At 45.0% G+C, this 23,953-nt stretch overlaps 1 protein-coding gene across 4 annotated transcripts; it reads right to left on the bottom strand.

The window, feature by feature from the left end:
• Positions 1–271: 271 nt before the first annotated feature.
• On the bottom strand, positions 272–6,804 carry ZFP64 (ZFP64 zinc finger protein). 4 transcript variants are annotated; one of them, XM_072350395.1, is made up of 6 exons: positions 6,102–6,804; positions 5,285–5,680; positions 4,428–4,589; positions 3,710–3,772; positions 3,235–3,486; positions 272–2,283 (listed from the first exon to the last, which is right to left on the bottom strand). In XM_072350395.1, exons 1-6 carry the CDS (start codon positions 6,151–6,153, stop codon positions 983–985), a joined length of 2,226 nt encoding a protein of 741 aa, XP_072206496.1. In that variant the 5' UTR covers positions 6,154–6,804; the 3' UTR covers positions 272–982. The 4 variants fall into 4 exon arrangements, with proteins under 4 accessions (XP_072206496.1, XP_072206499.1, XP_072206500.1 ...); XM_072350398.1 differs by having other exon boundaries at positions 5,441–5,680; positions 6,102–6,801; XM_072350399.1 differs by lacking the exon at positions 6,102–6,804 and adding an exon at positions 5,941–6,001 and having other exon boundaries at positions 5,441–5,680.
• Positions 6,805–23,953: the final 17,149 nt, after the last annotated feature.

Here is a 23,953-nt window from a genome sequence, read left to right as displayed (position 1 = left end):
CGTCAAATAGCTCTAATGTTGTGTAATACAAAACAAAGCCCAGCGTTCATTCATTCTAGATACGCACATCATTTAATGGTAAATTACTATCTTGTGATGCAATGCTAGAGTTGCAAAGCTTGGATTCGAATCTTGTTATATTTTTTAACTGAATGAATTCACTTTTTTCCTTTTCCCCCTTTAACTTGAAAAGAACGGTGCCAACGTAGAAGGGTGCCTCCACCCACACAGCTTCAACGTACACCATCCACATAAAACCAAAACTGAAGCAGCATTTGTAAAAAATATATTTGCGGTGGTTCTGTTTAAAACACAGGGAACTCTGACACAGATCACTGTGCCACGGGTAGGATTGGCAACAGTGCTGACATATTTAGTAAGTACTGATGAACAGACAAAATTCTTTTGCCTTCTAAAAACAATTAACTTGATCTTCTGCGTAAGAACTTCCAAATCAATCATCACACGCTACCAGCTTCTAGTGATACAAAGGAACAGGTCACATAACCTATACTAGGCCTGCATTAGTCCCGGTTGAAGGCATTTCTTACAGATCAGCTATTGGCCACATCCAGTCAATGCAGACAGAGCATGTGATTGAAACAGGCCTTACTTAAAAATATACTTTGGAGTAGCTTGGACCATTTATTTCCTGCACCTTTTTGTGTATACAGGAAAGAAGAAGTCTGATGTGAAGATGATTCATCATAAGGTGATGCTTTCTTATTTTAGCCAGCACAATGAGAATCATCTTCTGGGAAGCTTACTGCTTAGTGAAATATGCAACACATTTTACAAAGGACACGTCCTTCAATTTCAATAGAGGTATATAAATACACACACCTCTTTTCCACATACCAGATGTATGTTTCCACGTACAGACGAGTAAAATGTGTATGTGGCTATTTGGCTTTACAGGACACATTCTGTATTCACTTACACCCTATGGGTTTCTGCCGAAATTTGCTTAGTTACTTTGTGGCTAATCTGGTATGGAGTCTGCAGGACACAGTAAAGCTGTATGGGCTCCACTTTGAATGATGGAGTAGGTCTGCTTAGGGGCTTCTGTGTGAGAGGAGGAAGAGAAAATGGGAGGAGGTGGGGCTGAAGTGGACACCGTAATGCTCTGACCTCCATCACTAACCACAGTCACTTCTGTTGCTCCTTCTTGTATCAAAGCATTAAGGCCTTCTAAGTCAGCACAGCTGATTCCAGAGCTGGTGATGAAAGCTTGGTTTGCTGAAGCCTCGTGGCTGCTGACAGTGGCAGCAGGAATCAGAGTCTGATGTAAAGCAGTTCCGTCGCTTTGGTCATGGGTTGTGAGCAGAACTGCTGGCTGGGCCACAGGCCCTGCTTCACTCTGAGAGATGGGAGGTGGCGGTGGGGCCAACAAGCTGACCTGGCCCAGAAGCTGCAGGCGGCTGTTGGCCGAGAGCTCCTCCTGGTTCTGGCTGACTAATGCAGGTGGCACAACGTTCACTGATGCAGCCTGAACTATACTGTTAGTCTGAGGGACCTGGTGACCCACAATGATCTTGACCCTTCCCTCATTGTATGGAGAAACCTGAGCAGCTTGAATCGGGACCTGGAGGTGACTGACGGTAATCGGGGCACTGGCCTGTCGGCTGGGATCCATCTGAAGCTGCAGAACAGCCAGTTCGTTATTCTTAGATCCGCTGTACATACTGTGCTGCTTCTTATGACTCCTAAGAGAATCTTCTCGGACAAAGGAAGCGTCACACAGATCGCACTTAAATGCCTTCTTGGCATCTAATTTGGCAACTTGCCTGGAGCTGCCTTGCTTTGGCCTGTCTCCCTCCTTCTTATCCACAGTCTGCTTCTTGGTCTTGACTTTGTCTCCATGAGCTTTCCTCACGTGAGTCGTCAGGTTACTCCGCTGCTTGGTATCAAAGCTGCAGAACTCACATTTGAAAGGACGATCTTTGCAGTGAATCCGCTCATGCACTTTCAGAGCTGCCTTGTTGGAGCAAGAGTAGTTGCACTCCGAGCACTTCACTGGCTGCTCGGGCTGATGAGTTCTTATGTGGTGTCGAAGGCTTGTTTTGTTTCCACACTGAAACTCACACTCTGGACACTTGAGAGTATTTTCCATGCTGTGTTTGATACGAATGTGTGATTTCAGGTTTCCTTTCATAGCACACCGAACCTCACAGTACTCACATTTGTAAGGCTTCTCCCCAGAATGCACACGCATGTGCCTCTTCAAGTCTGAGTTGATTTTGAATTTAGCAGGACACATCTGGCACTGGAAAGGAGCATCTCCTGGCAACAAGGAACACATTTCAAATTACAGATGAGACACAGAGATCCATTTTTCTCCTTGAGAGACCAAGGCTACAGTGAAATACATACAGCTGATTTGTTCTAAATGTCTGTAACCTTCCAATATATTTTCAAGACACAGGGAATGTTAAGAGCACAGGATTTATGACCTGGTCTGGCACATTTGTGTGCAGACTCTCAAGAGAATGCGTGCCCACATTTACTGTTTTCATTTGTATTTCAGATAATCTCGATTTCTAGTTTGTTTTGTATGTAAAACTGTTCAGCGTACTCCTCAAAGCAACTGGAGCTTCTCATTTGGCCCCCTTTAGCAACAGTGCCTCAATTAGCACTGAAAAACATCACTTAAAATAAACACTGCAACAGTGTTGTTGAAGTCCAAGAACATCAACACACTCATACCTCAGGCCTGAAGTACAAGTACCATAAAGAAAGGTCAAAAAAGGTGCAACTTTAATTGCTGATTACTAGCAAGTTAACTGATGAAAGAAATGAAACTATGCAGCTAAAGCTTCCGCTAATGTAAGTGGCTGACTTGCAATTTCAAAGTTCAAGAATAACTTCAGTATTTCTTATATGGTAGACCAGACATGAGAGACACAGATAAGGCCCTCGATGCTCCCAAGGATCTAATTATTTACTGATCCATAAAGTTCTATCAAATTAAGAACACCTTAACAAGCAGCTCCAAAATCAAAAGAACAACTACCCAGAGTCAGATCTGCCTTCCAATGGCTTCTATTTATTTTCAGGAGGGCCGTCTTGTCCCACTAGATGATATGCCAAGGAACTCCCAGCAGCCTGGAGCCTCCGTGCTTCTGAGAATTCAAACAGGCACTTCCTGGCACCTTCACAAGACCTGCCTGCCTTTTAAAAACCTTCCCAATGGCTTTCAAACTTCTACAGACATGAACTTTGGTACAAGCTTACCTGTGTGGGATCTGAGGTGTACAGTTAGCTGGCTAGAGTTGCGGCTTGCATAAGGGCAGATCTGGCATTTAAAAGGACGCTCATTGGAATGAATGCGCTGGTGCTTGTTGAGACTGCTGCTGTCAGCTGCTGCGTAGTCACAGTGCTTACATTTGTAAGGCTTCACCCCGGTATGAGACCGCATGTGCATCTTCAGCTTATCTTTGCGGCTAAAACATTTGTTGCAAACATCACACTTGTGGGGCTTGTCACCTGCAACAAGCAGAAGAACATCCAAACATGAAGAATTTTTGCATCGTAAGGATGTCACTGAACAACAAACCCCACTAAACACTTCCAACCAGCTGTGAGCACTAGGACCCATAGTGGCACGTGGCTTACTACAAAGGGGCCATTCCTCAGTATATAGGTATGTCATTTGGTAAGAAGCCAAAAAGAAAACCCACAAAAAGTAAAATAAAGCATCAGCACAAACCTGTGTGTGTTCGCAGGTGACGTTCCATATCCTTCATACCATAGGAAGTCTTGAACTGGCAACCTGGCAGCAGTAAGATCAAGAAAAGCACACCATTAAACTCACAGAAAAAACGAACAAAATAACAACCACCACCTGCCCCATTCTGGGCATTTGGTTTTTTCTTAATGCTTCCTGCACCGCTTGTGTTGTAAAAACAAATAAACCAACAAATCTATCATTATCTACACAATCAAAGTGTGCCTTCCAAGTGAAGGCAGCACCTCAACTTCTGCTCCCATTAACATCACTGCTCATCTACACAAGTGTCTCCATATGCTTACTGCAGGACTCTCACTTGTTAAGTTCTCCACCTACTTTCACTCAACGTATCCTTACAGACATGCTAAAGGACCCAGTCACAGAATGGTTTGGGTTGGAAGGGACCTCAAAGATTGCTCAGTTCCAACCCCCTGCCATAGGAAGGAATGCCTTCCACTAGACCAGGCTTCTCGACACCCCACCCAACCTGCCCTTGAACACTGACTTTTCATGTACAACAGTTAGTGAAAATGTGACAAGGCTGTCCTTATATTGTGATGGCTGTAGGCCAAGGCCAGTGTCTGAATACAAGCCTGCTGGTGCACCACCAGAATACATCAACAGTTCAGGATCAAAGCCCAGGCTGTATGAAATCAATAGCAAAACTACTACTGGTGTCACTGGCTGCACACCTTACCTGGATACCAGCAGTTCAGTTTCTTCTGTGTAAGTGAGGAAGTTGATTTTCTTGAACGTGCTTTCGGTGGCGTGGAGACGAGAGCAGCAGCTGGAGGCTCACTGCTCTCACTGGGCAGGTATGTTTGATAGCCATGCTCAAAAACAAACTCTGGTGCAGAAACTAAACACGTAAAATAGTTCAATTGGATAACATTAACTTGTTCAACCAGTAAAATCTTTCCAATTATTTTCTTATCTCATTCATTAGGGGCACTCATTAATTACAGCCATGCCGTTCTTTCTGATCTGTACTGCTTTCAGCTGCTACCTGTAACAGGTAGGCCTTTGTCAGCCCAGGTACCAGCCCTTACATCAATTCAATGTTATACCCCAAAAGAGCAGAAGAGCACAATAGCTCCCATTTTAAAGATGAGTGAAGAGGAAGCAGAAAAGCGACTCATCCAAAATCCACACCGAGTGGAGGGATTGCAACATAAAGATCCCTGGAGGTGAGCCCTGAATTCAGCTCCCTTCACTGCTCTTCCACATTCTCTGCGCCAATCTGTCTGCCCAGCCTCAAAGACCTGGATTTCAACAGGGCCTCAGTCTGAAATAAGCTTTAGCTTGTACAGAAGGGCAAACCTTCATCCACGGGAGGCAATTCTAGTCTTACACAAAAGGCAGAAAGTTTGAGCAGCCTTTCTGCTGCCCATCAGCCCTGGTTGCAGTGGGAGGAACGCAGGCCTGGGTTACAGCCCGGCTGCAATTCCCAGCTGTAGCTCGTCAAGAGCGCTCTTCAAAGAGCCAAACTGCACCGCAATCGGATTCACCCTCTGAGGAACCGAGGATTTTAATTATCCTGCACAACATGGCTACCTAACACATCACACACGAGCCGTTCTGACATCCCGGCTATTAATCGAAGCCCACTGCCGTCACACCAGCGCCGAGGCTGCACTCCACCCGCGTTTCTGTTCGTGTGACCGCATCGCCTCCCGCGTCCCCCCGCGTGGCCGCTCAGCCGGCAGCAACCTGTGATGGTCTGTGTCTCCGAGGTGATGGTTCTGCTCGCGGTTTGCGCCTGCGCTGCGGGCACGGTCTCCTCGGACACGAACTGCACGGTGCTGGTGGCCCCGGCCGCCGCGCCGCTCAGCTGGCAGCCGCTCTGCTTGTGGGCCACGAAGGCGTCGAGGTTGTTGAACTGCTGCTTGCAGAGGCCGCAGATGTGAATGTCCGGGGTGAGCTCCACCAGCACCGTGGTGCCTCCTGGAACTGGAAGCACAGCGGCGGCACCGGCGGCTCAGCCCGAGCCGGCAGCGCCCGGTTCCGCTCGCCCCGAGCGCGCGGGGTCGCGCGGCCACCCGTCCCCAGCGCCGCCATCGGGCCCGAGGGGAGGAGCCGCGCGGGGACGCGGCCGGCGGCTCCCACGGCCGGGCCGCTCGCTGCGGGCCGCGGCAGTTCGGCCCGGCCCTTCGCCCGCTGCCGCCCGGCCCTTCGCTCCCGCCGACTCCCGGCGGCCCCGCGCCGCTCACCCAGATTCCCGGGTTCCCCCCCAGCCATGTTCCCGGGCTCCGCTCCCGCCCGTTTCTTGCTCTACTCAGGTTTCGGGGCCCGCCCGCACTCACGCTCCACTCGGCTTCCGCCGCGCGGGCCCCGGAGCGCGCATAACCCGCCGGCGCGCGGCGGCACTTACACTGCACGGGGCCGGGGAAGGCCGGCGCCGCCCCCCCCCCGCCCGGGTTCATGGCGGCGCAGCCCGGCACGGCGCTCCCGACACCCGCGAGGGGCCGATCGCCGCCGGGGCGCTGCCCCCCCAACGGGCCTGGGCGGCGGAGCGGGGGCGGATGTGGAGGAGCCGAGCATGCTCAGTGGCGGCGGCGGGGCTGCGGCCGGACTCAGTTCCTGCACCCAGTTCCTGCCGCTGCTCGCGGCTCCCGGCAGGGCCTTCCCCAGCTCCGTTACTTAGTTCGTCACTTAGTTCGTTAGTTCCCAGCTCCGTTTTCCGTCCCGCGGACACCCGGATGGATTCCCGTCCTTACGCCGCGCAGAGCCGCACGCGTTACTCGCAATAGCGCAGCGCTTCCCGCACGGTGTAACGCCGGCCGCGTGCTGCCCCTGCAGCGCTGCAGTGACCGCTGGGAGCCGAGCGCCGTAACGGTGCCGCTGCCAGAAGCAGCCGGAGCTCCGGTGCCGGTTCGTGTTACCGCTGCGCTTTGAGTTCCCTGGGGAAGCGGAGTGTCCGCAGCACGTTTCCGTTGACCCACGTTGGCACAACAATGTAGCACGGCCGCGGGGCTGACGGGCCGGGATGAGCCGGAGGGTGAACGTCCAGCCCAGCTCTGGCCTTTGAAACCTGCTCGCTGTACAGCAGTGCAGTAATGCTGCGTGCAAAGATCAGATCTAGCTTGGTTCAAGACCTCGTGCACATTCTGAGCCATTCTTAGACTGATGAGTTTATGAACACATTAAAATGCTAAAGAAAAAACTAAATGAACATCCCGTAATGCGCGCTGAACGTGGAACGATACCGGGAGCTTCAAAGGTTATTCAGAATCCCCCCTTCCCAAAATGATAAAAACCAAAGCGTTTACATTGGCTCTGGAAATGCAGCTGTTTTTATGTCAGTCTGGTGACGCAGTCAGTGCCTGTACAGAGCAGGGATGTGCTCAGTGCTGATGAGGCTGTTTTGGGAGTATACCCAAAAGGAGCCACGTCTGTGAGTAAGAGCAATTGACCCACATCTATTTTTCCACAGTGCAGATCGAGCCCTGGATCCAAATGCTGCCTTCTCACTCGTTTTGCTGTTTTTTCCAGAACACCGTGACCCATTTCCAGAGCTGACACTGCCTGGCTGTCCATCCACCAAGTTCAGCTGCAGTCACAGGTGTAACGTAGTTTAATCTATTTCCCTCCTGGTTTAACGCCTTTTCATCAGAATACAAGCCTGCTTGTTCTGACTGGAAAAGAAGCAGCATGTTTGGTTAGGAGTGGATTTTCACTTATCCAAAGGCTGGCAGCTAAGCAGGCTGTGCCACCTCGGGCTGCCACAGCAAATACAGCATGGAGCAGCACTGACGTGCTGGCTGTTTCAGACTGGGAGTCAGGGAAACAGTATTGAATTGATACGTGGATGATCTGAGGTTGCAATGAGTCAGATATGAGCGGCTTCATTATTAAATTGGACAATATTAAAGAGATGTGTTGAATTTACTTAAGGGAAAGGATTCAGAGCTGAATATTCTACTAACTGGCACCCGAAAGAGTAATTCCCTCCACCCCTTTCTGCTGTTCCAGCTGTTCTGTAGAAAGCTGTCTTGTGTGCTGGCAAGGGCTGGAAGCAACTGGAAAGGCTCAGTCTTGGACTGCTCGTCTTGTTCTTCCCATCTCTGGTATTTTGCACAATGCTGCAAATGCATCAGATGGGAATTTTCTGTCGTTCTCAGAGGGGGAAGAGGAGGGGGGGCCACACAAACGTTTTCTGAGGGGCTATGAAGGTTTTGATGATGATGTCTGTGTTGAGAAGTGTTTGTTTTTCAGGTCCAGGCAGTTGCGTGAGGTTAAAACCAGAGAGAGAAAGACACCTGCACAAGAAGAACTGGCAGCTTGCAATGTGGGCACCTGAGGTTCAAGTCCTTGGCCTTTCGTACTTCAGGAGAACACGATGACTCAAATCACAGCAGTCCATAAGCACTGAATTCAGCCTAATGCAGAGTATGAAATGTTTACTAAGTGTCTGACATCTTCAGGGTAACATCCACCTTCCAACCCACTGCTGTTTTCAAAGAACTCCTGACACGTGGCATCTGCAAGTATACATCTGTAAGGACCATCTTGAAAGATATTAGGTTCTATAATTTGGCTATACTGTTGCACAAGCACCTTGCAGTGCAGTGTTCTCAGAAGCACACACAGCTGTGCACATTAGCAGATTGCTCTTTGAGGCTGGCACTGCTCACTGCTTTGTCTTTCAGCGCTATTAGCCCAATAAAGGCTCGATTCTGGCTCCGGCGTGAGCACTGAGAGTATCATTATTATCTTATTAATAACTAATAACACTTAGGGATCAGGACTTTATTGAACGATGTTCTGGACAGAGCTTTCATTTCACTGGATGAGGATTGATGTCTGGGAGTATAACACTGTGCTGAGCACTTGAGTCATCGAGCAGATCTCGGCTGAGATCACACTTGACACTATTTCCAGCCTTTAAGGCATAAATCAGTATGCATGTGTAATCTTTGTCACCCTTAACCTGACTGAAATGAAAACACTGCACTGCTCCAGGCTGCCTACGAGTGCAGCTCGAGCAAACAAGGCCCGGAAAAGACAAATGTCAATCATGAGAGAAGTCAGATAGAGGCATAAAAAAGTCAGGCCTCATCAGGCCTTGGAGACAGGCATCTCCGGGCACTGCGCTGCACTGCCATGGCCTCGGTGCTTTGCTGGAGACAGACATTTATGTACGACATGAACTGAGCGCACTTCTGCCTTCTGAAGGAGCTTCCAAGCAGCTCCGACACCTGAGATCACACAGGGCTGCGTAACCCACCTTCCAAGCTCATAAAAAGGAAACCTCAAACTTATTCAAGTAATGGGAAGAGAGCTATTAGCTGAGCCAGGCAGGAGACAAACAGAGAAATCTCTTTAAAATACGATGCCGTTTGCTGTTCCATTTGCCTTTCACACTGCCTGGATGAGGACAGGTTTAAAAGATTAAAAAAATGTATAATAGAAAACAGAGGTATGAAAAGATAAATAAAGATATGAGAACCCCCCGACAGCACTGCAGGAAAAGAATATGAACTTGGATCTAAGCTTGTGGCCACTGAAGAGGGGAAACTTATCTCACTGAAATGCCCTGATGTGCAAACATCGTGAGTGAGACTGGAACGTGGGCTGGGGAACTGATGGAGGGAGAAATGTGCATCGTAATTAAACACTGCAGATGTTGGAGATGGAGACAAATGAAGGGTGGATTCTGAGAAAAAAAGCAGCCAGTTAAAGTAACTTAAAGATTAAAAACCAATTCTCAGCATTTCGTAATTATATTGATGGATAATGACAAACACAGCCACAGAAATCCACTGAGCTCAAATTAATTACGTTACAGTAATAGGTAATCTGTCTCTGTCTTGATAACATATAATTATATGATTTTTTTCAGATGTTTCAAAACAATGTCATCTCAATCCATAGAGCACAGGAGGTATTTTGCTGTTCAATGTATGAGGTATTTATACAATATTTTCAATGTCATTGTTTTCCTCTGCAATAAATAAAGTCCAAATAATCACCCAGTACCTTCAGATACGTCTTACTGCTGCATGAGCTGCAAAATAACTCAATATTAAAATATTATTCACTGAAATAGCACATTGACAACTGTGATTAAGCCTCAAATAAATACTGTAACAAAACAGAAATGCATTTTGATGGTGAGACGTCTAATTATTCATTGTCAGAAAGCAGACCTAAACCCACACGTGGGAAATCCTCAGTTTTATGGGGTTAAGCACACAGCTGTGCTTCAGCATCCTTCACGCAATGGGAAATCCAGCCACGTTTAGAAAAGTTAGCTCTTTTGTTTCAGGGCTAAACTCAGGGAATTTCTGATCACCTGCAGTCGCTTTGCAGCACGCAGTGTGTGATTCCATTGCCTGCAGCCTTGGTTCACGCAGTCCCCTTGTTCTGGGGGTGCCAGGATGGATGTATGGCAGTTCTGAATGCAGATGGGTTGTTCTGGAAAAGGCTTCTAAAGGAAGCGGAAGTTCTGATGATGATGCACACGACACATCTGGAAACAAGGCAGTTAGTGTGTGCAATTTATTTCAGCACGTTTTGTGCAAATAGAAAAGTACAGTAAAGCTCCGCTGGGATAAACATGATAACAAATAGATGCAGGAGCTGAGATTGTACAGCTCTGGTCTAATATTCAGTCATTTTTATTATTATATTTGGGTTAAAAATGGAAAGAAACACCAGCAGAGGGACTCCCTTGATACTCAGTGGAGTTTTGCCTGCTCCCTAGCAGGGCATAGAGGTAATTTTATTCTAGAAGCTTTTGAATGCTTTACAAGTAATAGAAACCAAGTGGGAAAAGCACATTCCATATTTCAGTTCTGACATTCTCATAGAAAAGCATATATAAAGAAAAAATTAAAGATTCAAAATAGTTGCCTGTGATTCAGTACCTAAAGACTTTCTGGTGTTTTTCAGAATTCCCTCGAGATCTATAAATGCTTCTGAGCTGGAAGTACCCATTGTAGCTATCGTCACTTTTACCACTTTATCAACCTAACGAGCCATTGAGCGATGCTATTCCCAGGTTTGACTCTACTGGGGAGGGAAAGCAGAAAACAGAACTGAAATGTAGACAGAAATGGATTCCTACGAGCCAGGACAACTAGAATTTATGAATTCATACACCCCAAATCTTACCAAAAATCATCTTCTTCTTCCAGTTTCTCTCTATAGATCTTGCTGTCACACATGAAGTCTGTGCATACGACAAGACTGCAGAATTTCAGTGCACGCTGTGCATCAAAACCGCCTTCCTCAGCTTCCCCCTGTGCTGCAGTTTGTGGGAAGGGCCACAAAGAGGAATGTTTTACTGTCAGGTGATGGTGGGAGAAAGTTCTGCTCATATCCTCACTGTTCAGCATAAACCCTTACAACTTCCACATTAAAAGACTTCTTCTTCAGCTAGGTTAGCTGATAGTAGATAAAAACAAGAAGATTCCTTTTGTACTGTGTAATCATTCACTAAATACCCTGGTCTGGGCATCTGGGCACAGCTGACAAGTCCAAGTTTTTCTGATGCGAGCAGAATTATTCAAGTGAGCAAAGCTGAGTTTCTCCCTGAACACAAGGGGTGACACCCGAAGTTCCTTCAGAATAATATCAGCAAACCAAAACCACAGCGGGGGAAATATTTTCTGAACTTCAGCTGCTGCTCATTTTCATTTTACAATTAAATCACCTTCCATCGCAGTAATAATCCCCGTGGTTGTAATGTGTTTGCTTTCCAGGAATCCTGCAACAAAGTCACTCATCTATAAGCAGGCTTCATGCAGCTCAGGTGTGGCAGTGTTTTCACTGATGGCAATTCTTAAACATTAGAACTGAAGTTATTCAGTCAACAAAGAGAAATATCATAGCATCTTCCTGAAGGCACAGTATCAGCTGCATAAGCCAAGTTGCTCACAAAGAGTGATGGCATAAATTGCATCTCCACAAAGTATTTTATGAGCATGCATCCTGAACAGAAAGTAATATGCTCAGAAATGGAGAAAAATGGAATGTCCATTGGATACATAAACTTATTAACCCAGATCCGGTGCATGACCCCTCCAAAGGGTCTTGCAGTAATGGTAAAGCTGTGATGGAATCTTTCATAACTGGGATCTGCTTTTGAAATAAGAAAGCATAGTAATATTTCCCTGTGTTCTCCTTGGAAAACTGAATGCAAAACATTAATTACTGAATCTCGCCTTCTCTCCCTTTCTCCTTCAGGACCAGCATTGCTCTACTTTCCGCAGTACCTTATTTATGAGTATGGATGGTATTGTCCAGAAGAGGGTGCTGTCCGGTTGGATTTGTGATTTTTCTCTGTTCACACAGAATGACTGATGCAGTAGAGTCCACTTTGAAATCTCCTTTCACCCCTTATTTTGTTTTAGACCCATCAGTGTGAAATTCCATTCTAAACAGCATAGTCTGCCTCTGAAAACTTCAATGCCAGCATCAATTCTAGCTCAGCTATATTAGGCAGAGCACCTACCAAGTTTAAATTCCAAGGGTCCTTTGTGTCTCTTAACTAGTTGCTACCTTATCTTATATAAAGGTACCTTAGGTACTATAGTTGCTCTTCCCTGGGCTATTCAGAAAATCCTCATGGAAATGAGATGCACAGCTCACAAGGCGATTGCTGGCAGTGCTCACAAAACAACAAACAAACCCTCTGAAAAAAACAGGTAAAGAAAGAGAAATGCACTGCGTATCACATCGAGTGACTTTCCAGTTTGTTACAGTTTGATTGTCATCACTGAATGACTGATCTCCCCCTCCTCAGAGATGGCACTGCTTACCTTCTTTTTGCACATAATGGGAAACCAAGGAACAGGAGACTGCAGCAGGTTGAGGCTGTAGGGAAACATCCTCCTCGTTCAGATCCAGCTGCCTGAAGATGCTGTCACCTTCAGCTCCTTGACACCACTCCTCACACAGGGCACTTCCACCCCATCAGCTTACAACAGGACAGACATCATCCATGCTCCCTACTGTCCTTCACTTCCCATGTTTGCGCAGACAGCCTTGGTTCTTTTGTGGGGACGGGGTTCAGAACTACCCAGACACCACAGAGGCTGCAGAGAGGTCGGGCTCCTTGGCTCACAGTGTCCTTTCCACTCGCAGCTGGTCAAGTGGTCCTTCTGCACTGCTCACTGCTGCTCACCCGTCCCTTCCCTACATGCCCAAACTGCCAATCATTTCAAGGGTCAGTGTGACGCACAGTGCTGGTGTTGGCCTCTCCACCCAGAGCTGACTTTTACTCAGGTTGTGCTTTTGACTCCATTGCACGTCGTTTTGGCAACCAGTTTTTGGAAACCAGCAAAAGTTTGCGTGGAGCATCTCAGGGAGCAACAGAATTTGTGGGGCTAATCAGCAGAGTTCACATCAGTAATGCCTCCTGTTTGCGCTCAACAAAACCTGCACTTGTACATGTTGTGGTGCCTCTGCTTCTCAGTTGATGCTGCAGCTGTTCTGTGCAGCAGGTAAAGCGAAAGGTTTTAATTAAAGCTGACATTGCTGCACCTTGTGCTGCCAGTGACAGTCCTGTTGAAAAGTACCATCAGAAGTGTGGAAGCCCACTGTACGAGCGTGCCCTCCGACTGCAGCCCAGCATTAACGTGCTTCTCAATCTGGCAAGTGAAAACATTCCTGGAAATAACCCTTTTGATGGGAAATGGCTTTTCTGACAAAAATCACCGTGCAAAACATGTGAACGTACATTTCATTGCATATTTTGGCCAAAGACTGAAGGAAAATGCTTTAGAAAATATCAGCAAACAAAGGCATTCCCCATTGTTTTCCAGTGATGGGAAATGATGATCGAGGAAAAAACCAAACCAAGTTAACAGACTAACATTTGTCAATTAAGAATTACATTTTCACAGAAATAACTTCCTGATTAGTTTTCAAGAGAGGAAAGTAATCATTTGAGCCCCACGCTGCCCTGCAGCCTCCATCTGAAACAAGCAGGACCCGGTTCACAATCTTGTTCTGCACCACTCTGACATTTCAGGGGTTCCCAGGAGCAGACTGACTGCAGAGCAGCGCCCATTAACCCCACCAAGCAGGGCACCCAAATCCTCCATTACCAGATGCCTCGCACTCCTTCCTCATCTGCTTCTCCATTTAAAGCTTCTCTTTTCCATTACAAAAGAATTAAAATACTTGCGGGAAACCATTGCACACTGTAACTGCAGAATCTCTGCAGTGCTTCTGTGTCCTTCTGCCATTGCATCCTCAGGATCTGGGACTTTGCAGTGCAGGAGGGAACCCAGTGATGGGCCTGGCAATCTTTAGATCTAATACAGCCGCATATGGACTTCATTAGCCTATAATTTCCTTATGTATGACTGAGATGAAACTTCAATGATCCTAAACTGTGGGGACGAAAGCCTTAAAACTACATTTTCTCCCCAACTCATTTTGTGCAATCAGCCAGTAAAAAAATAAATCTATTCCCAATTACATTATTTCTAATTGTAAATATCATTATGAATGCATAATCTGAGCCACCGAGGCATGCAGTTAATAGTGGAACCTGAAGTCGTATTTCTTCTCATGTATTACAGAAAAAGTCAAACAGCTGAGGATTTCTCATTGCTCAGAAGCTGCAAAACTTCCACGTCATCACTTATCCTGATAGTGATCATTTTTTGTTTACTGCTGCTCAGGAGGGCACTGGAGGAGGGAGCAGAAAAAACTGGAGAAGAAAAACACATCAATGGCAAATTAATAAACATAATTGTTTGGAAAACATTCTGGCAAAGTCTGCAGCGATCGGCTCCCATCAGCACGCTGCATCCCCAGCAGGAGGCTGGACGATGGAAAAACCAGCAGGGGGATGAAGGCTGATGGCAGATAGGACACCAGCCCAGGGCCTGAGCCAGCAACCACATCTGTACGTTCTTATATGCTCTTATGCTCTTCATTGCACAGACAGAAAGACAGGCCTAGCCTGGAGGAGTTCACAGCCCATGAGATAAAACTCCAGTGAGTTGGCAGAGAAGAAAATGAAGGTGGAGACGACAAGGGAGAGATTTCACATTGGCTTTTACAATTCAGGGTTTTTTTAAAGTATTATTATTTTTTATGTTTTTATTTTGAAGTTGAACATTTGGCTGCCAAAAGTTCTACAGTGCACTGTTCCTCCTCCACCCCCCCCTGCTGAATCCCACCAGTTTGGAAACAGTGCTGTAATCTGGAAGGCACGTAATGGAGCATGGAAATTCCACAGACACTTGATCAATCCTTAACCTAAAGAAGCTGTTTAGTCTGCAGCTGCCCCGCCATGCTGCGGCACTGGGAGTGCACAAATGGGGAAAGAAATGCACGATTCCTGCGTATTTGCAGGGATCCCACTGGAGTTCTGGGATAAATAGCATAGGATAAACTCCAGGGTGTTGTTTCACGTTTAATGGGAGACAAAACAAAGCAGCCGGTCTTTGTAATTCAAGTGTGTAACTGATGAAGAGAGAAGAAAAGCCAAGGGCTGACCATCATCTATTATCACTTCATTACACGGTATTTATGTTACATGAGCAATTGGTGGCATCCAGCAAGATCCGTGGCTTCACTGTACAAGGTGCTGAACAAATACACGAGACAGTCGGTCTCCCAGAGACCTCTCAAAGTAACTGTAAGATGGCAAACAAGTAAGACCATATGGACAAGTAAAGCAATAGTAGGAAGCAGGAATTGGTGCTGCAGTTCAGCATGACATGAGTTTTGATCTGCTTATGAGTTGAATGGATTCAGGCTACAGTTGATAAGCTTATCTTGAAGTAAGACAGAAGTTCGGCTGCTGAAATTCCTACCGTTTCACTGTCATTATACAGCTGAAAGTCAAGAACTGTCAAATTACATGAATAATATCTATCCATATTTAATACAGGGAGCTGTTGACAATTGCCTCTCATCCTTCTCTTCAGTGTATCAACCCCACGAAACAGTTAGGAGTGATCAGACTGAATATAGGCAAATCCGTGGCCACGTAACCACGCTCCAGATAAGAAACTCACCGTGTCTAAAATGGAGAAAAAGAGCAGATAGCAGCAAACACAGAAAACTGGGGAGATAATTCTTCCCAGACCACAGCAAGGAAAAAATGTCGGAGATTGTGCTGACACCACTAACATTACAAATACTACCAGGATAAGTATAATGCAGACTAGACTTTTTCCCCTCTCCGTTTGGAAACAATCATATTATATCTTCTTATAAGATATGAGAAGGATTGTTATCTCGCGTAATGAAAACCAAATGACAGGCAGATAGACTTAGTAGCTGTTTATAAAGTCTTGTACAGTATTCTCAATGGTATACAGATAAGGAAATCACATAATTGAAATGGCTACAAACAGCATTAAAAAGGCATATGAGAAGAAAATAAGGAGATCAGATGCAGAAGGCAGACAAATTTCAGTTACTGATGGAGTCGTTCTGGGAAGGCGGATCTCGTGGGAGCACAGCAGCTCCGGGCAGTGCTGTCAGTGCCATCCGCACCCAGGGCCGGGGGCTCACTGACCTGCGCCCAGCACCACCCCCAGTTCTGCCTTTTGTTTTAAACTTTAACAGCCTCGAGGATATCTTGGCTTGAGCATCTTCAGAAAGAGTAGGCAGGAGGCACTGCTGGCTTGGGGATTCTGAAATGTGAAGGCTTTTCTACCTATGTAAGCAGCGATGGACACTCTTTCTCAAGCACAGAAAGCTTTTAACTGCAGATAGAACAAGAGCAAATGAGTTTCTGCTTTGAAGCAGATTTAAACTGAACACTCAGTGCTGATGTGAGTTTTGCTGGAGTTATCAGACCTCACAAACCTCAATCAGAGGACCGATGCTGTGCGCTACAGCACAGCGTTCCAGAGGAGCTACAGCTCAGGTCAAAGGGTAAGTCCTTACATTGCAATAATCTCCTTTCATCAGAGAGGGAAAAAAGACTTCAGCTGGACAAATGAGCTAAAATCAGAAGAATCTTGAGCAAACATCTCGAGCATTAATCATTTATGGAGAAAGAAGAAGAAAATCATCAAAATAATTGAGCAATTGCAGACAAATACCACGATGCCTTGTATTGCCAAAACCTCATCATTGGAAACGTATATGTCTGATTTCCAGCTTTATTAATGAAACAAAAAGGCATCTACAACGGATAAATAATACATCATATGGAATTCACACAGTCTATTTATAATAGAGATCAGTGACACCTATCAACTCATATTAAATCACATCACGCATATTTTGCCTACTCTGCACTTTGTCAATCTCTGCTTCCTATTTCACTGCTGCAGCAGCTACATGTAACGCAAAAGTAATGCAGAGACCAACGGAAAGGTCATTTAAAGAAAGCGTGAAAGAATGCTGTAAAAAACAGCAAAGATGAGCCCTATTTCTGTGCTTCAGTGGTAACTCTGCTGCATCACCTCAAGGAGTGAGCTCTGGAGTTACAGCTCTGGAGGTACAGCTGCGCAGTGCTGTGAGCTTACAGACTGGCAAATGAGAATTAAGGTCCTATAAGGAATCAAGGTCATGTGGTGGGTACAGGGCAGGCTGGAGCCAAGAATGAAGGCACCCGGCATCCTTAGCTGTAAGCACTGAATTACCTTTCACCCACGGTCCGTTGTACCGGTGAGAAAAAGCATGGGATGAAGCGGGCTCTTTGAGAAAGAAAGTTATTCCTGAGCTCTTACAAACAACACCATTTAAACCTAACTTGGGTATAGAAATACCCTTCAAAAACAGCATAAATAAGTTATTCTACTGAAGCATTATTTACCAGACAGAGAAATTTATAAATCAGTCCAGAGATCTATAAGGAAGAAGTTACTAGTTACATCATCAGGAATAGGGTCTAAGGAAGCTGCAAAACAGGGATTTTACATGCAGCCTTTAAAATATAATTAGTGATCTAACATAAATAGACGTCACTGGCTGCAGTAATGTCTGTGGCAAATAAATAACAGTCGAACACAATAAAACTCCCCGTAATGTACTTTGCTGTAATATTGATGGCAGCATATGGCAAACATCTGACAGCTGTTAAACAGATGTGGCAATTAGCAAACCTTATGGTCATGCTGTTAAGATTATTATGCAACACGTTCTCCAGTAAAATTAGATGACTTCCTACTTTCTGTAGCTGTGCACATGTGGAGCGCTCGCCTATCGTCCTGTTTCGGCAGCACTGTTAGCTGATGTCTCCTAACCCACATTTTTTTAGTTGACGCCTCACAGGAGATTTAGAGAAATCCAGAATTTAAACAAGAACAATATCAGCTCAGCCGCGTAGCAGATACTTCAATTATAATAGCTAATGGACAAATTGAGAGATAAAAAGACTTTTCTATCATGTTGAAATTCAATGAACAGTTTTCAATTAGGCTCTGAGTATAAAAGGGAAAAAAGAAAGATACTTTTCCTTGATGTTAACATTGCGGGAAAAGATGAGAGTAACTTCGCTTTTTCATTATACAGAAGAGGTGCATATAATGATGCATATTTAAATTATAAATCAGGTCACTATCTGCCAAATGAAAGCAATATCAATTAGAGCTAAGGTGGATCAGGCTTTAAAACTCCTTATATTTAATGACAAAAGTATGACTGTTACCCTCACCCAGCCAACAAAGGGATAATTTAAGGCAGTAAGAAATCAAAGAGTGATGTCACAAAAATAAGCCCTCGCAGCTTTTTGGATAGTATTATTATAATTAATAGACTCCCAATGACTTTTTTTTTGCCGGTTATGGGCTTTCACAAAAGCATTTATTGCAGGCATAAAATATAAAAGTCTAAAGAGTGGGTTTGACTAAGGTTGACTTGAGGGTCCTTAGCCTTTCTACTACAGTAATTCCTGTAAAATAATAGTTTCATTTATAGGCTCAATTTATAATGTTGAATTTATGCCCGTTCATCTGATATCAATCATGATAATAGCATGATCTATTGTATGTCACTTGTGCTAATGCAAATTAAATATCATTACATTACAAAAAAGCCCTACGTTAAAATAACACCGAGGGTGTAACTTTGACCACAAAAAAAATTAAGGATGAATTCACATTTTTGAGTCAGCCTATGTGCAGATAATAACTACAGAACCGCGTGTTTATTAGAGATGAAATTACAAGTGAGCTGAAATGCTAAGCTATCCCAACTGCTGGCACCAACAGCAATCTCTTGGGCTCACAGCCGGGCAGTGCAGCTCTGAGGCTGAGGTGCACCCAAAGGCTTTGGAAACTCTGACATTTGTTTTTTTTTCCCTTTTGTTTGTCTTTGAGTGTCACTCACACCTGTTTATGTGGCTCCTCAAGGAAGGGGCAGCATCCTCCGGCTGCTTTATTTCAAGGGAATTTTCCACTTCAAATTCAGGAAAACCTGGAATGTTTGTGAGAGCTGTCATGCTAAATAGTGATGGTGCAGTGTTAGGAAGAACGAGAATCATGCTCAGCTCTTAGAATGTTGGGCCCTGCTTGCACAGTTCTAAACACCTGGTGGGATCTGTTTGCCATACTAATGGCAAAAAGCAAGTGCTGCTCAGGTTGTGTCTGCTGCTGCCAGGTGAGATCAGCTCTATCCGATGGGCTCCTCTTGCTCCTGCTACCTATGGACACACGAGCCAGTGTTCAGCAGTGTGCAGCCTGGGCTCAGCCATCTGCAGGCAGTGCTTTTCCATTGACCAAGTTCTGTGTACCTGACTGCATTCGTCAGGGGCGTGCAGAGCAAACTCAGAAAGCGAAGCCCTGCAAGAGGCCCTGCACACCTCCTGCTGCACAGCAGGCTGTTCTCGGAAGGCGCAGTCATCATTCACATCTTCCCCTTCCAAATGGCACTGCTTGTTTCCAAAGCAGAACTGACACTCCTCACCGCTCATTGCTACAGATGTTAGAGATATTCTTTAATGCTGGAAGGAAACACAAGCCTCCTAATGGAGATCTTGGCAGCCAAGCGAAAGGAGAATACACTGTTTTAAAATATTTTTATAGGTTTTTGAACATATATATTGTCTGACAGCAATTTGGGAGTTTAAGAAGTCTATTATTAAATTTCTTTTAAAAACTCTGTTTACGAATTCTCCTACGCTTCCTTGGTTGCCTACTTTAAGTATGAAAGTGCTGGGCTTTCCATTGCACTTGCTCACACTTGCTCCTGCTTTCATAAACATTTTGAGAATGTTATCCACCGTTAAAAGCACCCTGCTTGTGCTGAGCACAACTCTTTGCCACGAGACAAAGCCAAGTGTTTAACGGCTTTCAAGAAGGTTTTAGATGTTCATTTACATTTATATAAGAGTGGTTTTAAGTCTGCAGGTCCAGCACATAGCAATCTGTCAAATGATAAGGCAATCAGCAAACGATATGCACATGTAGCCTTGCACACAGTCTACGTATCTGTTTAACTTTAAACAAGTGAGCAAAGCTCTGCTCAGATTCTGAAAGTTTAAACACGGGGAAATACCTGGCAGGCTGGGGATGTGGCTATGAAGAAAGCTGCATGCCAGTTTGTGCCCAGTGCAACAAGTCCACAATAGACAGGGGTGGAATAAACCTCTTACAAGACCTTGCAGATCTCCTCCCCGACACCAAGTGCTGCTGGGTGCTGGGTACACAAAGCTGGAACTGCTCATCTGACTCCAGACCGGGACTCAGCTGCAGTAACACACCAACATGGTGCCTGAGAAAGGCAGGTTCTGGGGTAGCTGCACTTTGCAGAGTAGGCTGACATTCTGAATCAAACCCTTCTATATGTGGCTTGTATCTTCCATGAATTATTCAATCTGCAAATAATTTATTAGGTGAATTTAACCCCCTTTTTCTGTTCTTCATAGATTGCCCTTGAGCACTTTTTAATTTTCTCTTTGAAATTATTCACTGAGTACTTTCTGTGAATAATTTTTAGGACCAAATTCTCCACAGCATTAAACTGCTCCAATCTGGCTGCAGCTGCATGTGAGGTGCCTGTGGGCTTTCATGTAGATGGGGTGGGACTGGGGTTTTGCCTGCTACTCCAACACCTCAACAAAGGGGGAGGAGATATGGCAGAGCTTCCTTAGACCTAATTCCTACAGTAGAGGACCCTTTAATAACAGCAAAACCCAGCATCAGAGGCAGACATGGACTTGAATGCTGTGAACCAGTAAATGGGTGGTGGAGTGCCTTCTGTTCACTCTAAGGTGAACACTGCCCCGAGTCTGCATACAACGCTGTGGGCATCTGCCCTGAGATGCAGGCAGATGACACCCTTTGCAATAACCTCCTGGCAATGCTGCATGGCTGCAAATAAGAATCAGGGCTGACGTTTCTGAAAATGCCAAGAAGCACAGTGAGAGCTGTCTGACAGTGCTCATTTTCCTGCTGGAGGAGGGGATGGGGAACACATCTTTAAGAAGTCAATAGAAAACTCGGAGTTAAGAGCAAATGAGCAACTGTCCAAAACTCTTTGGGAGGTCACAGACACATTTCCTCATGTTTCATGTTTGGTTGGTAGAGGCAGCGAGTGCACACACAGCTAATTCCATTCATTGGGAAATCAGAACAGAAAGGAGATGGAATGGAAAAGAGCAGCATCAAAAGTGCCAGCATCAGGAAGAGATAAAACCAAATCAGTATTCAAATTACATGCGTGTCTCAATTTTGCTTTGTTATTGTGTCACTATTTTGAAAAGCCCAAATTATGCTCATAAAAACTTAAGCTATCCATACATATGTATGAAAGTATTCAGCTTCAGCGGGGTTGAGACAGACAAATATGGTAGTAGGTTTCTTTTCAGGTTGTGAGAAGCAAATAATAATCAAGTGTAGTTGAGTTGTGTGAGATATTGGGAGTCCCGGATCCACCTCCTCTGCCTCATTCCGCCCCACGACAGGGAGGAGCATGAAGGATTTCTCTGTCCCTTTGGGAAGCCAGTCCAGTTCCCATAGAAGGTTGTAACATATTATCATGGAAGTCAATGCATGGAGTGGGGTCTTTGTCAACATCCTGCTGCAGTAACCCATGCTTGTAGGCAGTGACAGAAGTACCAAGAGTGAGTGGAGAGACTAGGTCACGTTTATTCACATGTATTGTAGGTGGACTGAACTATGGGCTAAGAAGTATCTGTTTAAAGCACTCATGTTGGATAAGAAAAAAGCATGGTGACATATGCTACAGGAAATAAAGCACAAGAAACAATAGCAGACTGAGAGGAACTGGAAACGTCAGTGGAATGAAGGCACCAGAAGGTAGAAGGCTGATGTGACAGAAAGGAAACAAGCAGCGGTAAGGGCAGGGAAGGGCTGTCAGCCATGCAAATAACACTACAAAGACCCATGCTTTAGGTTTTCAAAGCTCTGTAAAGAAGTCGTACAGTTCCAGATGAAATGAGTTGAATCTCATGTAACTCTGCTCGGGAGCTTGGAGTCCAGTCCATACCTTTCAAAGGAAACCAGCAGCAGTGTACAAAACCAGTCAGAAGGTTACTACAGGTGCACATTCTGCTTCCTTCCCTGGCTTTCAAAGTGAATTGTCTCAGATCGCAGCCCTGGGTTCTGATTAAGACACTTAGAAATATTCAGTAATAACAACCACACTGAAGATGGGTCACGTGCCTGTACCTTTCCTTCAGGAAAACTCTGCTCCACCCAATGACTGCAAAGTAGCCCCAATTTCAAGCGCCTCTGCCTCCATCTTCAGCATATTTCTTAGGAAGATTAGAATATTCTCCCCTGTTCTGTGATGAATTAACTGTGTTTGGTGATATTTTTTTGAGGGGGGCAGGGGGAATTGCCATATCGCTATATGCACAAGAGATCAAATGCACGATTAAAAATATTTATAATACTGATGTGGAAAAGAATGATATGTTAAACAGATAAGCATATAATAATGCATGTCTTACCCATAAAATTTAATTTATCCCTTGGGCAGGGCATAAACTTTGCTCAAGAACAACATGTTTTCCATCTATAGATTGCAGAGCTAAACTGCTTAATTTTACAGCAAATTGATCACTGCTGTAATATTTCAGGAGCAAAATGATCCTCAACAGTCAGTTCGGTTTCAAAAGCCAAAATTTATAGTTCTGCTTCTGATTTAGTGATAAGGTTTTTTAACATATTGGGCATTTCATCACTTTCTATCGGGAGTCAGCGTTGAACCAACAAAGAAATATTTTTTGAAATCAACAACAACAACAATAATAAAAAAAGGAACATAAATAATACGCCTCCCTCTGACAGAAGGGCTTAATATTCCCTTCAGACGGGTAGGAAATTACTCAGATTCCCGTCCTTGTAAACATGTGTCCTGGCCTATATGGGAGACGTGCTGTGCCGCCCTATGGGCCAAACGGCGCGGATCCGAGAGCAGAACCGCCTTCCTGAGCGCTCAGGAAACGATTCCATTTCTTGTCCCACGTGGCTGAACTTCATTTCACCCAGTGCAAATAAAATTTAGTACATCTAAAGTTATTTGACACTTTTGATATGTTTAAAATAAATGTGGAGAGATTTAATGATGTGAAAGTTCATGACTCAGTAAAGATTGCTCCCTAGCTGGGGTCTTAGGATAGACACCTATAAAATCAAATTATTATAATCACAGGAGTCATGAGAAAAAAGTAGGCCCTGCTGAGTTCTATTCACCGAGTTCTTGCATTCATTATACTCCTCCTAGTTATGAAACAAAGGGACGAGGTAGGCTGAAATCTCAAAAGGTTTTCTCAAGTCATTCTTTGCAGCAGCATTTTGTGATTACTACGGTGAATTTTTAGAACGCCGATTCATGTGCCAAGAGGGGAGAAAAAGACACGACTCCTCAGCTGCCTCCACCAACAGCGCTCAGTTTTAATGATAACTCCCCAAATTATGGACACTGGCAAATTAAAAGCAAGCGCACGAGTTATCTTCATGGGAGAGCGCTGTGCTCACCAATAAACGGCCCAACCTAAGGACAATTATGGGCGACACGAAGGTCGGATTTTAAGAGTGTAACTCACACTGACTCGATGCTGTCTGTGATTTAGGAGACAAATAGCTTACCAAACTCCTTCACGCACGCACATATTCCCCATCTATTGTGGTACCCCATCAGCAAGGCCGTGTGATTACATTTCGGTCAGCAGCACACATTTACACACAGGAGAACATGGATATGGCTGTTTTATAATCAGGAAGGTTATTTCCCAAAGCCGCTATTGCCTTTATGCATATATCTGCACGCTGACCTGGGACACGCTGAACGCACACACAGTAATTAGGTCATTTACTTGGGCATTGTATT

Source organism: Excalfactoria chinensis, chromosome 15 (assembly GCF_039878825.1).
Source record: "Excalfactoria chinensis isolate bCotChi1 chromosome 15, bCotChi1.hap2, whole genome shotgun sequence".
NCBI classification, from domain to species: domain Eukaryota; kingdom Metazoa; phylum Chordata; class Aves; order Galliformes; family Phasianidae; genus Excalfactoria; species Excalfactoria chinensis.
The sequence above is the reverse complement of the archived record's forward strand: the minus strand, read 5'-3'. Positions and strand labels throughout refer to the sequence as shown.